The following is a 17,483-nucleotide window of genomic DNA, read 5'->3' as shown; positions in this document are numbered from 1 at the left end:
CAATACTGCGAAACATTTATTAATTCTCTCCAGGTGAGCACTCTCACTGTGGACTTTTCCTGCCACAAAATTACACTCAGTCTATAAAAAGATTTCATTATATTAATTTTCAAATTCATACACGGACATAGAGAAATTGGGAGTCAAATTTGAAACTGCATTGCAGATGTGCCAACGAGAGACTGCCTTCTCTAGAAAAAGATGAGAGCATCATTCTTTCAAACGGCTTATAACAACCCATGTTTATGTCCAATGCCCAAACAGGACAAATCCTCCAAGCTGAACAAGGACTCATTTAGTTTGGTGGTCAATTCCATCCAAAATGACCTCTTGGAGTGTTTCATCATGTGGCACCCACTGACATTGGTGATGGTAGTGGGGAACAGGACGTTTTGTGGTCATATCACAGTGAATCATGGATTTGGTTTTACGTTCAGCCTCCTATTCATAGTCAACACTGGTTTCCTTTAATCCTTCCCCTGATTCTAACAAATGCTATTTTATTTAGTCACAAAAGCATGCAGTACCATGAATGCGTGCCATTTGCCTTTTCTTTCGGTTTCCATGGCCGGCCCTAGCACACCATCAAATCCCAGATCAAAGGAAGTGTTTCATTATTGTAAGCCTAACGTCACTCATCTACACATGACTTGTTCAAGTAAGACCGTGAGTTTAAAAAGAAATGTACTCTGTGCATACTCTGTCAGAGAAATTCATATCAGTGAGCTCCATGTGTCATTCTGTGGCTTTTCTCTCAGCTGTAATTCTACAGACACAATGTGTAAACAGTAGCATGACAGCCACATCCACCCAAACTGTCCTCAGACCAGACAGGCACACCCCTGCTTCCAAACAGGGGCGTGCCTACTGTACTGCATATCAGTTGGGGTTGAGTCCCTAACCTTGTGACTGATTACTACAACAGTAATGTGTGTGTGTGTGTGTGTGTGTGTGTGTGTGTGTGTGTGTGTGTGTGTGTGTGTGTGTGTGTGTGTGTGTGTGTGTGTGTGTGTGTGTGTGTGTGTGTGTGTGTGTGTGTGTGTAGTATACAAACATACACCCACATGCAAACCGTACATTGATTGTATAGACAGAGTATCATCAATATATATATAACAGACAAAAACATAGAAAGTTGGTTTGATAAGAATTCAGGAAAAGAAATAAACAGACCAATACCATGCCAGATTAAGAGATAGGCTGGAAGACGGATAAGTAAATCAATATTCTAAAAGGTTGATTTAACAACAGTGATAAAGCAAACTGCGTACTTGCTTCAGGATATTGCTCTCACTGCTCCACGCTGAGGTTTTGCTGCTGCTACACAGATAAAAATGAGCCATTTGCAGCAGCTTTCAGCACGGCAGCATGTCCCTATCACACAAACCATCTAATAACTTGTGCCAGATAGTCAGATGTATTACCTTCATCCAAAAGTGTTCCCCCGGGAGCGACACCCAATCAAACTCGCTCGTCTTTTGCCATCCAAATCATGTTATACTAATAATGTTACACACTCAAACCGGCTTACAGGATTACAACCTGCTCTGGAACCTAGAATCAGTGCTAAAAACAAACATGAAAAGGATTTGCAAGAAGATTATTTCCGTATATATGTAGGAGACACTTATGTAGACGAAGTAAAAGCACATCTATCTTTAATTTAAAAAGCCCATCTGAAATCCTGTCCGCCACATTATTCATAAATGCAGATTCGGAGGAAGAAATGTGGTGCATTTAGCAATTTGTGACTCCCCCCCTGTGAATGTACAGAGCGGATCTGAATAATGTCCAGTTATCCAGGGGAGGCAGCTGGAGGGTTCCTATCGATAATGCAAAGGGTGTTCATCCAGCAGGTCAAATGCGTGGGCGTGTGCTTTGTTTTTTCTGTTCCTAATTACAGATAACAGCAGCGCTTGTTTAGCTGTTGCTTAAGGCCTCGGGGGAAGAGGACACGCCTGCTGAGAACGTGGGAGTAATTTGTTCCAATTTAATATTTATCTATTTGGAGGAGGCCGAGTTATCAGAAGGAGCTAAATTGAAAGACGCCCAAGCGTGCCCAGACAAGAGTCAGCAAAAATATACAGAAAACAGCCAGCTCTGATGACCCCAACACAGAAAGTAAAGAAAAACTACAGGAGTACAGGGACACTTTACATGTGTGTATGTGAGCGATTGTGAACAAGAGAACCATATTTGCACATACAGTACATATGAACATGACAGCACAGTTGCATATCCACAGCAATAAAAACTCGTATAGGTGTTGGATGAACCACAGCCAGAGCCTCAGTGGTGGCGAACGTATCCAACATGTCACGTCAAGAGATACGTTGATTGTTCAAAAATCATTTGTTGGTTGGTAATATTGAAGAACCCTCTCCACTGTAAACCCCCACCCAAAAAAACAACAACATTGCAAAAGAATGAAGGTGTTATTTTTGAAGAATTCTGGCTCTGGCAGAGGAAGATGATGTTTACATTTTGAATCCCACCTAAAAAGCTCTGACGGGCTCAGTTCTTCCAACAAGCTGTCAATAAGCAAATAAAGGCAATTCACAGGTCTGAAACCAGCCAATGACTCTCTCTGAACTGAAGGATCTCGAAGTTACAAGGTGTAGTAATTGTATTTTGCGTAAGTAAAGTATCTTTAAGGATACAATAATCTTGGGGATACCTTTTGCAGTCTAGCGTCCCCACATCGTATCCCCAGTCAAGCACCACTTTTTCTTCTCTTGAGTGGCATCGCTGTCATTCTTTATAGCACCATAGATGAAGTAAAGAATTGTATAAATAATTGCCATAATGATGTGGGAGGATCTTTGAGCTCTGGCTAGGGCAATCTCTTACAGTTTAGAACCAGTCGCTAGTTTCATACTGATGCAGCTGTTATTTCGTCTGCCATTTAAAGGGGACATTATTCAGATAATAAGATGTGACTACATAGCCTGGTTCACATTGAACATTTTGAGCGTGTAAACACTTAATTTCTTACTTAAAGTGCCAGGTGCCATGCACTTGAGACCATGCGCTGTAGATTGTTTAAATTGGGCCCATAGACTTATCATACCGCATCAGCACAATAAAACTATAATTGTTTGGTTAGATGGGTGTAACAAACCGCAACCAAGTCACATACTTAACCGAACATCCTTCATTAACCAGTTCATGATGAATATATGTACCAGTTCCAATTTTACACACTGGTCATTAATTCTTGAATTCTAAAACACAGCTCTGGTTTCTGATTATGCATGGGCCATTGTATTTTTTGCTGTCAGTGTGCCCAATTTATTAAATGCTGGATATCGTACTTTGGCATGAAACTAGGTCTTAGGTTACACTCAAAGCTCACTGAAGTGAAATATATGGTCAGGCCTGTGCTAATAGAAGCACTTGGCATCGGCCCTCACTAAACTCCTTCAATAAAATGTGAATTCATTGTTCTACCCAGGGTTTCAGAAGTCAATTTAAGCCATGGCAAGTGTAATTTTATACAAATCTATTCTACTGTTCAGGTAAGACCTCTGGACATGCCTCAATGAAATTAGAAATAATTAGAAAAGCACATTTCAGCAGCACTATGAGGACAGGAAATATACTTGGGCAGCACTGTGTTCATCCTTAATGTGTGTGAGTTTTGAAGGAAGGCTCAGTGGACCTCATGGGAAACCAAAACCTAATCCCATTTACTCTGGTATTTAACCACGAGGAGATCTCGCCTGTCTACTTTTACAGTCTATAATCACTGCCCAAGATCAAAGACGAGACTGGTATCACTCCACATTAGGCATAATGCTGACAGAATCTTTCCTACGCAAAGTCAAAGAGGAGCTTGGAACACTTTTGGAAATTTTGGTCCAAGAGCTTTTTCCTGTTACCGTTAGTGTTATATAAGGAAGGGAGAGTCTCGACAGAGAGATTTGCCCGAGGGAGGAGGCACTCAAACTAAATGTTTCTGACTGACGATTATGATTGTGCATCACCAATGTGTTATGGCAATGCAACAGTCGAAATGAGATATTAGTAGCATCTGTTTTTGCACTTAGACTGTACTAGAGTCCATTCCACTGGTTGTTTCATTTCCTTTTTCAGATGGATGGTTCAATTGCCACGAGGATAATACCACCATTTAGTGTGTACCACCCTTGGCCTTGGGAGTCCCGCAACTTAGAACTAAAACACTGAGCGGCTCATGTCTCTAATACAGATGCTTCTACGTATGATTGGATGAGCAGAGTAAGTAGCACATATAATTCAATTAGATTCCTCCAGCTTATTTGAGTTGTTTCTTTAAGGTTGAAGACTATAAAACCTGCCAACTGATTCTTTTTTTTTAGTTATCAAGAGCTCACTCACTCTTAGTAGAAAACAAGAGAGGGCTGTAGAAAATGTGTAATATAATTTAAGAGTTTTACTTTCTTATTGTTCTACATTTGAGAGTAGTCCTTCCTTTATTCTTGTGGTATAAAAGACTGTTTCCAAACAAAGACAGGTTTGCACTGGAGAATAAATCAATCCACCCAATAATGGGGGAAAAATAATCTCAATGAATTGAAGCCAATTTTAACCCAAAGTCCAAGTGTTGCGCTGGGTATTCTTATCTCAAGGCTTCCACGAGATCCAATAAGCTTCTCCCACAGCTGCACTAAACAGACACATTCATCAAAACTGTTGAAATGGAGAGGGCTGCCCTCAATTCATGCTTGAGCACAACAGGTTAATGATCCCAAAGACGACACAACCCTTCATTATTTTTTCATTATTATCCTCTGAAAAAGTGATTATTCCAAAACAAAACACTACTGAGTCGTGCCTTGTTAAGTCCGCTCTCTATTCATCGATTCCTTTAAACCTCATTCGAGAGGGAATCATCCAAAGTGATGAGAGGGCTTTGATGACAGCATCAGTGCTTTTTCAATGGATTCAAATGGATCAGGCCAGAATGAATTGCTCACCTGCCTCGCCGCGTTTGCTGAAGCGATACGTGTCTGCAACGTCACCTTCGCCACGTATTTCAAAAACCTTTCTATCATCTTTCAATCAGCACAGACCAAAGCGGGGCTCCCACTCTGTTATTGTTCTTTTCATCAAGACCCACATGAAATGAGCAGCTAGGGGCGAAACAATTTCGGTTTAAAAGAAAGAGCAGAAACATCCGACAAGAAGGGAAATCTATTTGACAATGAATCCAACATTACAAGGCCAACAACGGTGGCAGGTTTGGCAGAAGGAAGGAAAGCACAGTTCATCATAAGCTTATTGATTCTCTTCTGTCTGAGAGGAAATGTGATCACATATACTTTTACAGCAGCCACTAGCTGTGACTGTGACTGTGACAGGTTTCTTCGTCTGTGTTTGTGACAGACAGGTGACCTGTCACCAAGACCTATTGAACCCAATGCATGCTGGGATAGGTTTCAGGGCCCTCTGCAGTGTTACCAACTCAGAGGCTCAGAGGGAAACAATTACAATATCCCTGGTGCCTGATTGCTGCAAGGTCAACATTTGTAGTCCTTTCTCAGTCAAATCTGTATACAGACATTATACACATATTTCTAGATTCAATATGACTGTGTTCAAATTAAACTTTGAGGATATCGTTGTCTCCGACGTACATTGTGGATAAACATCCACAAATCAGCTTATAAAGCATAAAAAAGACCGTCCTTATAACTCCAGTACCAGTACCTTAGAATCATGCATTCAATGGGGCCAATGAGTCTTAATGTAAACAAATGTAGACCAAATCGACAATAAACTTCCGGTTTACATCCCTAAAAGGCCATCACATTTGGCAACTTTATCTCCAAAACTTAAAGCATGATTGCCCGCCAAATCAAAGTGAGACAAATAATAATCATAATCATAATAACAACAACAATAATAGGAGTTACAAAGGGGATGGGCACAGTGTTATTTAGGGTGTGCAGTTGTCTCACTTTTGTAAAACTGTGTAAAACCGTAGCAATGTAACAATATTATGATCATGTTTTAATCAGAGGGTTTGTTATCTTCAAAAAGTCATCTAAAAGGGAGGGGTTGTCTCGTAATAAGCATCATCTAATATTCAGGTCAATAAAAAAACAGCTTGAGTCCCACCGTGCAGGCAAGCAAAAAGAGCAGAGAGCTATTGTAACGAGCCGACTCTCTCATAATGCAAAATTCAAACCTTACAATCACACCTACACTAAACCTCCTGAGGTCATTAGTTTGATTTACTTTAGTCTTGTAACCTCGATACGACCAGCAGTTTACCGGGGATACCGCGCTGCACTTCACAAAATGGAGACAGTGGTGACTCCACATGCATTGTTCGCACATATATACACATACATGGGGACATAAAGTCACATCTCAGGATCATGACTTCACCTCCACAAAAACAGTGTAGCTATGAACACCAGCGTCAGAGGCAGCACCACATACAGTAGATATGGAGGGCAAAGCCTTTGATCTTGGGAGATAGCAGGTTCTGCAAGGTAATATGAAGAATACAACACGCGGAGGAAATGGGGAGCAAAAGCACAGAGCAAGAGGTACGAACAAATAAACAAGCTTTGGCTAGTACCTCTTCTCCTATAAATCCCATTTATACGATCAAAATAATCCTACGATGGCCTGTTTCCATAGTAACGTGCTGCGTCACACACACACACACACCTGAGGCAGCAGTCCCATCAACTGTGGTTTCCACTTCAGACTGCATCAATAGATGAGCAAGTTAGATTAGGAGAGCGTTGTATCTGATGTGGGCCGGCCTCATTGAGACTGAAACTGGTCTTCACATGAAACGGGAGAGCCGTGAACCAACCGGCTCCTGACCGAACCGTCTCCTTGTTTGTGATCCTCTGAGCTCAACCGTGAGTCACTGTAAGCGGCTTCACGTCGGCAAAAACCTTTCAAAAACATAAATACAATCCAAATGCACGCAGCGCCAGAGCGTGCACGGTCACTTGAGATAACAATTTATTTCTACCACGACAAGCCAAGAAAAACAAAAACAAAACCGGATTTAGCCATGAACATGGCCGTCTGCGACAGTGCCCGTCAGACAGGCCAGGTTGCCTAGCAACCTAGGTTTGACTTGGCCAGTTATGCAAATATTTCTACTTAATACCCTAAAGTATAAGTTATTCAGTTGATTCCTGTACGTTCTGGGTGCATTAGTCACAACATTAAATGCATTGTGAGACAGTCTGCTGAGTCTTAAGGTCTAATAGCATAGACAGTAATATTCTTATCAAATGCCTAAAGAGCCTAAAATAAATTACAAGCATGCGTCTGATAATGAAGAGTCTTTATTAAAAAGGTAAAGGTCCTCGTCAGCATTTTGCCTGTAAATAAGGTCATCGAGCCATTTAGTATATAGCAATGTAGTGGATGAACTAAATATGGTTATTAGCTTTGTTGTTATTATGATCCATTTTTATTACAGCCAAACAAAAGGTCCTCTGTCTCTTTGCAGACAATCCCACACGGGGTTCACAACCACTCGTCACAGTATCAAGCTGAAACGGCCTTCTCACTCACTCGATGACAGAATCAAACCCAAATGATGCGTGAAACCAATACAGCCATTTCCCAGAGGAGGACGAGTCCAACGTTTCAAGCCCAAACGACAATCTGAAGACATTTTGTTCTGGGTTAAACGTCAGTACTTAGCCGTTTGCTCGACTCTGACCTCGAGCTTGCGTTTCACCTTGAAGGATGCACATTTATCTTTCCCTATCCCGGGAGACCAGAGAGGACAGTTAGTCATTGCTCCAGCTGTGTTCGGAGACCAGCTCGGAGGGCTGCGAATCGCAGAATCTCTGAGGCATTGCGGTCTGGATCAATGCAGACTATTAACCATGTTGTGGTGCTATTCCCGTCGCTTGTGCAAGTCTTTGTGAGAGCCACACCTTGACCTCTGATTGAAAGGGTTAAAGCTGGTTGAGAGAAGGGCTTGGAAACTTGTGCAGTGTGTTAAAGGCTTGCACAATCATCAGCTGTCTTCCTTGCTCCGTTAAGCGCTCTTCCCCAAATCAATAGACTAGTCATTTTCAGTTTTCATTGCAGAGAGCTCGCTTCAAACATGCCATTATTTATTCCATGTAATGGGTCTTTAGATGTAAGCTGAGTGGAAAGATTCTCTGCGTCCCCACAGACTTCCTGCAGTGGGAAAGCATTTACTGATATTAGGTTTTCAAGGGAGTTAACAAAACATGTGCAAACATGATTAATACAGTAGACAGCTAGCTCAAATTAACATACAGAACGTTGCTATACAATCATTCTGAATACTAAAATGCTCTTTTTGAACTTCAGAAACCGCACAAAATACACTCATTAAAATGCATGCAGAGTGGTGCATATAGCATAAAATAACATTTTTAATAAGGATCCCAAAAATATGGTTATATAGAAATAATGCCCCAGATATGTACTATGCAGGACATTTTACAGTAGAGAAATAAATGGGCTTTCTGGTTGAAACCTTTCAACCTTAGGGGCCACTATACTATAAGCTCTCAGGCTCCAACTGTGCATCTCTCAGTTTTTGTGCTGTGCACTATTTCCAACTGTTCTCTAATTGTTGTCTGTTGACATAGCTAATGGCAGCTCAGTCACTCAGTGCTGCTTCTGGGCTTTTGTGGGATGCAAATTGCAAAGAGTAATTGGTCACAAGTTGAGAGGACTAATTAGCATACATGTCAGGTAACAGAGAATAGTGGGGAAGTCTCGTAGGATCATTAGAAGTCTTTCATGCGAGCCAAAAGCCTGTCTAACTCTCTAAACTGCTTCCCAGTTAATTCATGTTTTTTTTATTATTATTATGAACATACAGTTGAATTTTAATACTGCACAAAAGAAAAGAAAATGTTTGTGTAGGCCTAAGCCGTTATAGTTCTCAGAAAGAAAGAAATCGGCAGGTCAGACTTTAAAAAAAGAAAATCTGGATCTGGCAAGAAAATTGCAATCGGTGCATTTTCTTACATCAAACTATTTTCTAATGACAGAGAGCACTTTTCTCTGCAGGCAACATTCAGCGCTGTATTCCTACAATGAAATGGTTTTCAATTTATTCCTTACAAGATATGCCGTCAGTCTCAATCTGTTCAATTTACAAACCCACCAGCTAGAGGAGTAATGTCATCCATCTTGCACCGACAATAACATTTCCGTCTGGCCACTAAAAAAAAAAATTGCAATATTAAAAAATAGCAGATAAAGAGTTAAAGATATAATTTTACATTTTCCTTCCGGATACTATGAATGAGATACCCATGGGCATTTCATTGAGTGCAATACTCTTGGCCGCAGCAGCATTAGTAACGACCTTGTCTGTATAAGCACCATCACTGCGAATAACATTCACAGAGATCCGGCAATTACGACTTTTGAAAATGCAACCATCACAGAGACTTCTAAACAAATCACCTCAAGTTCAAGCTTCCTGCCTTTGATATGAAAGTTCAAATTCAAACGACACTGAAGCTGTGAACGGGTGATTCTAGTTTTTTGAGCTTCTCGATGTGGAGCTCAGGAAAACACTCCGGCTGTTTCTAACAGTCGATGAAGACAAAACTCTCTTTGAACCAAATTACCCTATTTCCATTTTCATTTGTCACACTCTGGGATTGAGCTGGGCCACAATAAGCCATCGCCATAGTAGCACATGGCTGTCCGTCATTGGAGCAGGGCCTATTAGACCGGCCCGGTGGAGTCAGAGGACGGGTTGAGGGGGCAGATGGGACCGTGGTGATGTATTATGCATGGGTAGGAACCCTGCTCTGGAGGGCCAGCTGAGGCTCCAGTCGGAGAGAGGGACAGACTGACCCAGACAGACCCATCGTACACTGGCTCCCTCTCTAGCACCTCCCACCAGTCCTCTGAGACTGTGGGCAGCCTGCGCTCCTCCATGACCCTGGGCAGAGGTCCAGCACTATTGGCTAATATATGTGGAAGTCAGTCCTTTGTGTTGAAATATTTATTTGCACACAGGATGTGCTCTTCATAGGAAGCAACGGACTTAGGTATCCAGACGCATAAGCACATCGTTGACATTTTATCAATTTAAAAAGTTGATGCTTGTTATATACATGTATGGCATGAACAAAATTAGAAAGCAGATGCCTGTTTACACATCCAGCAGACATGGAGCAACATTAGCTTTGGGAATGAGGTTTAAGAGAGCACTGAGACTGAACCAAAACAGTAACGCAATGAAATCAAAGAGCGTAAAGATACTAAAATGCTAAATGGAGCCGAGGGTGGCCTGTGGGTTCATCAGTAAGAGTGACACCCTTTAACATTACATTTCATTTTCTCATCCATTAGTATGAAAATATTGATTAGTGCAGCTTTATGTAAAAATTACCATCAATTTACTTCCACACAACACGTGTTTTCAGGGACTTAAGGTACTGTATCCACGTCACTGAGTTCAGGGAGAGAAGACTTTGTAAATCTACAACACTTACCAGCGACGCTAAGTTTGTACACTTTACAGCCACAGAATATTGACCCTCTCAGAATAGCCGGCAACGCCAGCAATATCGATTTGCACTGTGTTTGAAACGTATTACAAAAGGGCTCACAATTACTGCCTTTTTGTGAAAATTTCATTACATGAAATATTGATCCGATGTGTTCCTGTATTCATTGTTTTTAGCTCAAGAATTTAGTGCAAGTTTGTTCCTGCAAAAAAATAAATAAATAAATAAAAATGAATCTGCTTTGCTCCTTCTGTACGAGTGCCAGACGTGTCTGCAGCGCTCCACTGATGATTAGAGCAGAGTGGAGGTCAGAGGGGGTCAGAGAGATCTTATTTATCAGAGTCTCCACTCAGTCACTGTCAAAGTCACCTTTAATGGCCTCCGATGTGCGTCCACATCCCCCCCCTGCGCTCAAACTCTCCATTTCTCTCCCCCCGTCCCCCCCGTTCCCCTCCACTGATGACTGACAGCACAGCTAATGTAGTCACAACCGGGTACAGCACGGAAAGGGGAGATAGAGAGAGGGTCGGAGGCAAAAGCTCAGCAGCCAATCTCCTCCCAGCTTGACTGCAGGATACACGCCAGATGGGCCTTTGGAGGAGAAGAAAGATCCTCACCGAGCCGCTCTGCAGTGAGCGGTCTGTTGCGGGAAAATAGTAGTGGTTTGTTAAAATTGCCATGTTCGAATAATATGTCATGAGAAAGTTGAGAAAGGTGAAGGAAGATTTGAGAACTGGAAGTGTTTTTCAGAGATTTGTGGTCAACTGCCTGATGTGTGTTTCTCAGGTGGTGCGGTGCACAACCCTCCGTCACTGCAGAGCTGCCGGGGATCCGTCACGGTGGAAGTAAAACTAGATAAAGTGGCAAACAATGTCATTCGATCACAGCAAGAAAACACAATAAAATAGTATCAAAATCATCCATTTGTCATTTTTTCCAGTGATCCATGCCAAGTCTAGGATACAGAAGGTAATATTCTATTATTTAAATTATTCATAATCATTTTAGCCAAATTTGACAATTATAATAATCTAAAGTGTTCTGTAGCCTTAGCTACAATCATTCATTTTCAATTTTTATACCAAGGTTAGCAACCTCTCTATGTTTTTCTGTTGTTATGAAACAAATCATTTTACTTTGTCAGTTATTGTGTTTTCGAGAAGGAATTGGTTATCACCTGGGGTTTTGACTAATTGGGGTCGTCATTTGGCGTGGTATTGAACGGTCATATTCTTGATATAATTCTTGATCAGCCACTTTATACTGCATGAAGCTTCCTGTTCCGAGGAAACCAAAAAGGACAGCAATCCTTAATGAAACATTCAAAAGAATGCTGACAGAATGAGAGGTCCCTGGACTGCGAGTAAATTAACAAGACAGTCTGCGGTGTTGTTGAAAGAAAGATGGCTACCTGTCTATTAGAGGGAGAATGAGTGATAACGGGAAAAGGAGCGCTCAATGTCAGTCAGCAGTCACTCAGCAGTCCCCACGTCTCCCGTCCTGGTGTGCAGATGCATTTTCTTTGAGCTTTAACAAGACGTTTAGCCTCACAGAGAAACAGACGGGAGAATCACAGAGACAAGAATGTGAAGGAGCTACTTTTTTGGATCTGTGTGGGGAACCTATTTTTGTTTTGTATAAATGATAACCCATAAAAATGTCCAAGCAGCAAGCACTTAAAGCCTTGCAACCTTGTTGTGGATTAGAGTTCATGAGCATTTTCGATTCAGCAACAGCTGTTACGTTGTAGCTCATACGGTGCATATATCAGCACAAATTAATTTGCATTAGAGTGAGGAAAACAGAAAACGACACCGGAGCAAACGAACACAACAAGCATATGTGCGATACATTGCAGACAGCTCAATCACACTCTTGACACCGCCACTTCAGCTGGCAGCATCCTCCCTCCCCTAATTGGAGCTCGTAGGAATCCAGCCTCTCATCTCCTCCTCTTCCATCACAAAGGTGATGTGAAATGATCCGCAAGAACATGAGCAAAACAAGAGGAGAAAGCTGAGGGAGAGAGATGTAGGAGAGAGGCTGCCAGCAATGTCACGTCCCTGGTTCAGAAAACTCATTTATTCACAAAAAAAAGGTGCCACGCTAGCAGTCCAACATCAATCCTCAAGCATTCGCACAGCTGCTTACTCGGGTGATTGACACCCCAGGAAAGTATTTTTTTAAAGGACACTGGGGTCAACTCTGAATAAGAGGACATGGAGGAAGATTCAGTCAAAGAGAGACGGGGTGAGGAGAAAAAACAAATGAACTAGTGGAAGACTGTCGAACACTGTGTTCCGTTCGGGGAATTTAAGTGGCAATTGACTCTGATCGAGGAAATGTAACCTTGTTGTTGAACCTCTATTACACAAAGTCAATATTTTCATTTCATCTGAGGCCCTTTGCCGGAGCAGCTCAGAAATAGCATTCTGTGTCTTCACAAACAATTTGCACCGGTGCAAAATGAAGCGTGAAGTCGACTCCGACACTACCAGTCTGCCAGGTATCGGCACAAACTACGATGTTCTTTGTTGTGATGTCACAAATTCAAGAGCACATGTTCCAGCAATTTATGAGCTGGATTACATGCGTCTACACCGCACGACTAATGACTATTTTCAAACTGATAAGCCCTCAACTATCTTTTTAGATTTATCAAGCAACAAATCATTTAGTCTGAGAGTGGGGCTGCCACTACCGACTACAATCCATTTATCTATCAACTATATTACCGAGTAGTAGATAAATCTAAATGATTAAATTACTTCCATTTTATTTTGACAAACCATAGGCTATGTCATTGCATAATGCAGCACGAAATAAACTACGCTACCCTTGAAATCCCTTGAAATATTAACGATATAGTCGACACTTACCCGTTTAGAATCATGACACTGTAGCACGGCACTGTGCAGTAGTCTCCATGAAGATGAATGGCACCTGGACTCCCACAGAGCCCCCCCATGCTTTTTTCCGGTGTGTTTGCCTCAATATAAGTTTGGACTTTTGCAAGGTGACCGCTGGCAAACACTCTTTTTTTAACACCATACATGTACAGTAAGTGCCACGATCGCGCCATGAAAGTGGCCCAGCAAGAATTCCCTCAAATATGTGGCGACACTGTGACTTCTGAAAGTTTCGTCAGATTGCAACTGGTCGACGGCGCACTTTTGTTCATCACAGCTGAACTGCACTGCGCTCATTTACTTCACCACCATCCCCGATTGCAACGGTTTCACTGATAGTCATTAGTTTTGGTGGAACTTTCTAGGACCCTGAAAAAGTTGATTGAGGGACAGACGTTTTACTTTTAGAAGTGCTAAAGCCATCCTCCCAACTCCCTTTTTTGTCAACTAGTGAGTCTTTCTCTAGTCCCCCCCCCCCCCCCCCCCCCCTCCTGCCTCCTCGAGAGCAAATTACTCGAGTGACTCTTGTACCTGTGCATCCACAAGAAGGTGCCTCATCAGCGTCATGGACTTCTGCAGCGGCTCCTTCTCAGGAGGAGGAAAGACGGGCTGCTCCTGCTCCTGCGGCTTGGGTCCAGTCACCATGATGCTCGCAATCTGGTCATTCAAGCTGTTCAGAGATTGCACAGCTACAGGAAGACAAACAACAACAATAGCAGTCAGTTAGCATAGACCAGTTGTTCTGGGTGGATTGGTTGTTAATCTGGTGGCATTACAAAAGACAATTACAATTAAAGCTTTTTATACGTCCCACCTATCATGAGTGCAGGCAGGCTTAAGTGTGTATAAAAATGCTTTCAATACCAGAACGCCATTACACAGATATTTCTTCCTTTGTTGATGTATTGCCAGCCTCTTTCTGAGCAGGAACAACAGAGATAACAGTGGAAGAAAACGGTTTCCTACTGTCACACCGTCACCGACTTTCTCCGTCAACGCCCTCACTGGTTCAGAACGTTCCATGTCGGCCTGAGAGCCATCCTGTTTTGTTTCCCATGTTCTTGCCCTTGCGTGTCCCTGGCAAACCTCTCCTTCCAGGTTTCCTCTCCAGCTAAGCTTCCACATTAAGAAATAGCCAGCCCTACTGTATTTCCTTCTCCTCACACACACACACACACACACACACACAGACTTCCTCAACCCGCTTCCATTTACCGGTAATCCCCCTTGGTCTTTGGAAGGTCATCACAACTATTTCAGAGGCCACCCACATGGCGGAAATGTTGGATAAATTAAAGTGTGTGAGAAAAAGCGGTTTCCATATTTGTGTTGCTTTTTTCGTGAGCTGCTACACTAACCCCTTATGTGTCATTTACTATCTTTCCAGCATTTAAACTTTGCTAAACCCTCAAACGTACAGCTTTGTTGGTTATAAAGGGAGACGCAGTGATCAAGGATTGACCGTCTGTCCAGAAGTCATCTGATACGGACTCTGAACCATCATGCACTCGCACATTTTGGCCAAATTAAGAAATCCAACCTGCTAAATCCATAAAGAGAAAGGATGATTTTAGGCCAAGAATGTGGATAGGGTCTTTTCAGGATGCAAATATAAAGCTTCTTTCACACACAAAAGCCCACGCAAAAAAAAAAGAGAGAGCACAGATTAATGTGTTACATAACCCAAAGAAAAAATTTAAAAAAATCTTTCACCGTGGCTGACATTCCCTAACAAACAAGCTTTGAGTAGGAAATTTGACAAGTCGGCACTGAAGGCAGAGATAAGACGGGAGAGAGGGGGCTGAAGAGGAACTGAGAGCTGAGCAGAAATCAGATGCTTGAATACGTGAGCGGGCTGGATGTCGCCCAAGTTCACAGACACTGCAACCAGTTCACCTCTCGACGCACAGTCCGAACACATAATGGGTTACAGTAAGACAGTGACTCTTCTTACACATTCATTTTCAGTTTAGATCCAATTGTGGTCGATTTAAAAGGCAAAGGGACACATTTTGCTTCAACATTTATTTATTTTTTTACGTGAAAACAACACAAACGCAAATTTGCAATTAGGTATGAAGCCTCTTCTCTCCCCCAGTGGACCTTTGGCAGATGTGTTTTCAGCTGCTTACTCTTAGTGCCCTCTACTGGCCACATAATGAACATGCAGGCACACAAACTTTTTTTATTTTCCTGTTCCTATCCTGAGAACTCTTTTTTTGCGAGCCAGCACAGTTTCGATGTATGAGAACGTCGGGATGCAAATATGGCTCAGGTTGTGTAATGTAGGGCAAGCGGCTAAGATCAGTGGAGCACCGATGTGTGTTGTGGATGGGCTCATTCAGCCGTTTGCACTCTAAATAACCAGAAGCACGTTGGACACGTTGTGGTAAGTACACAGATTTGTGTTAGTTAGGCTTGGACATTTGAAGAAAGAAAACGTGTCCCATTAGGTACACCTACCTTTACAAATGTCGTCATAATCTATTATTACCATGTAATAATACTCGTTAATACCCATCATTGAATCTCACTTAGTATGCTATGCGTGGTGAAAACATTTTAAAACTACACACAACTACACTACACACTAACAACAAATTGCCACTGTTGGGTAAACATTATTGATGAAATTAAAATTCATAGCCATTGATCATGAAAGCTACACTACGCACTGAAATCAATACAGATATTTTACGGTAACCTTTACCCTGTATATTCAACATCAAATATTGATCGTCCAGTCGCCAACGCTGCGATCATTAGACCTTTAAAAGCAACGAGGAGCAACCAAATGGTTTGGAAGCATCACACATCATTTCACAGATAAACTAAAGCCAGCACAGAATCGAGTTTTCTCTATGCGTCTCAACCATCTTCATCTGCACACTGAAATAGATTTCCCCTACAGCTCGCCTTCAGCACATCTGAAAGAGAGCGAGGCAGATATGGAAGAAAAATAAAGAAAAAAGAGCTCAGATCGCAGTAGTTAGCTTAAAATGGATGCAAAGAATATCAAATTGTCATTCCAGCTCAGCCCTTGCGCTTTTCCTGTCTCCTTTCTTCTGTCGGTGTCTAGCCAGCATAGGGAAATCTTAAAGTGCCTTACATGCCCTCCTATAGAGCAGGAACACCACAACAAGTGCGGAGGAGGCCTTTATCTGCTCAGAAGGGAGAACTGTGGGTGCCGGGAGGAAATAAGATCACTAGAGATGACATATGTTTAAAAGAATGTATGCAGCAAACCTAATAGGATAAGGTGCAGCCGTCAGGCTAAAGTTGAGATAAAGGGGGCTGACTTCATGGGAATTGTTCACAGCTCTGGAGAAATGTTGAGAAATATTTCTGGGGTCTCTGATGTCAGACTTGCATTTGTTGCTATGCACCGCGCTGTGCACGGTCAAACTCATCCAAGTTCTTCATTTTGGTGTCAAAAAAAAGTTAACGCTGCACAGGATTTGTACGCAGTATATATGTGATATAGTGTAGGCTTGTAAATTATCTAAAATCAGTAGAGAGATTAGACTAACACATTGAACTAAACTAAACCTCTGCCTTCTGTACTCTCTGCTACGAGAGAGGAGGAACAGCAGGTTCAAAGTGGGCCAAAGTTTCACAAAACGATAACCACTGTGAAATGAAAATGATAACTTTCATCCTTCAGACAGAGTGCATGGATTACGTTTTGATTTTTCATACAATGTTGCAATTTTAAACTGTTTTTCAGCCATCGTGACATCTAACAAAAAGCAGCTGAAGAGTTTAATTTGGCTTGTTGCTTTTCTTAACTCATATCCTCTCCAGACAGGTTTGCATCAAAGAATCTAATAGCCACATAATGGGAGACAATTCCAGCCAGGGAGCAATCCTTTCGTGTTCATAATGGTGAAACTAATTCCTCTGGGGCTTAACTGGAAGCCTGGCATGTGGTTCAGTGTGTGCATAATTAAGCACAGTTTGCACCTCTTAAACATCTGGCAAACTGGAAAGATGGGCTATAAGGGCTATAAGCGCCATTAGTTAAAACTACTAAAATTCTATATTCAAGTATGTGTGAGATCATAAATGGCATCATTAACATAAAACACAACAT

General features: G+C 41.9%; 1 protein-coding gene across 3 annotated transcripts in view; it reads right to left on the bottom strand.

The window, feature by feature from the left end:
* The window catches only part of kazna (kazrin, periplakin interacting protein a), a 140,538-nt gene extending 126,482 nt beyond the window's left edge, over positions 1-14,056 (bottom strand). For 2 of the 3 annotated variants that reach the window (XM_079177282.1, XM_079177283.1), the window contains exon 1: positions 13,922-14,056. In XM_079177282.1, coding sequence (XP_079033408.1) covers positions 13,922-14,035 — 114 coding nt within the window. In that variant the 5' untranslated portion in view covers positions 14,036-14,056. The remainder of the gene's footprint in view (positions 1-13,921) is intronic. The other variant, XM_079177284.1, reaches the window with a different exon arrangement.
* Between the last annotated feature and the right edge of the window lie 3,427 nt (positions 14,057-17,483).

The sequence above is a fragment of the Pholis gunnellus genome (assembly GCF_910591455.1).
Source record: "Pholis gunnellus genome assembly, chromosome: 2".
Classification (NCBI taxonomy): Eukaryota; Metazoa; Chordata; class Actinopteri; order Perciformes; family Pholidae; genus Pholis; species Pholis gunnellus.
Note: the sequence above shows the minus strand (reverse complement) of the source record. Positions and strands in the feature narration are given on the sequence as shown.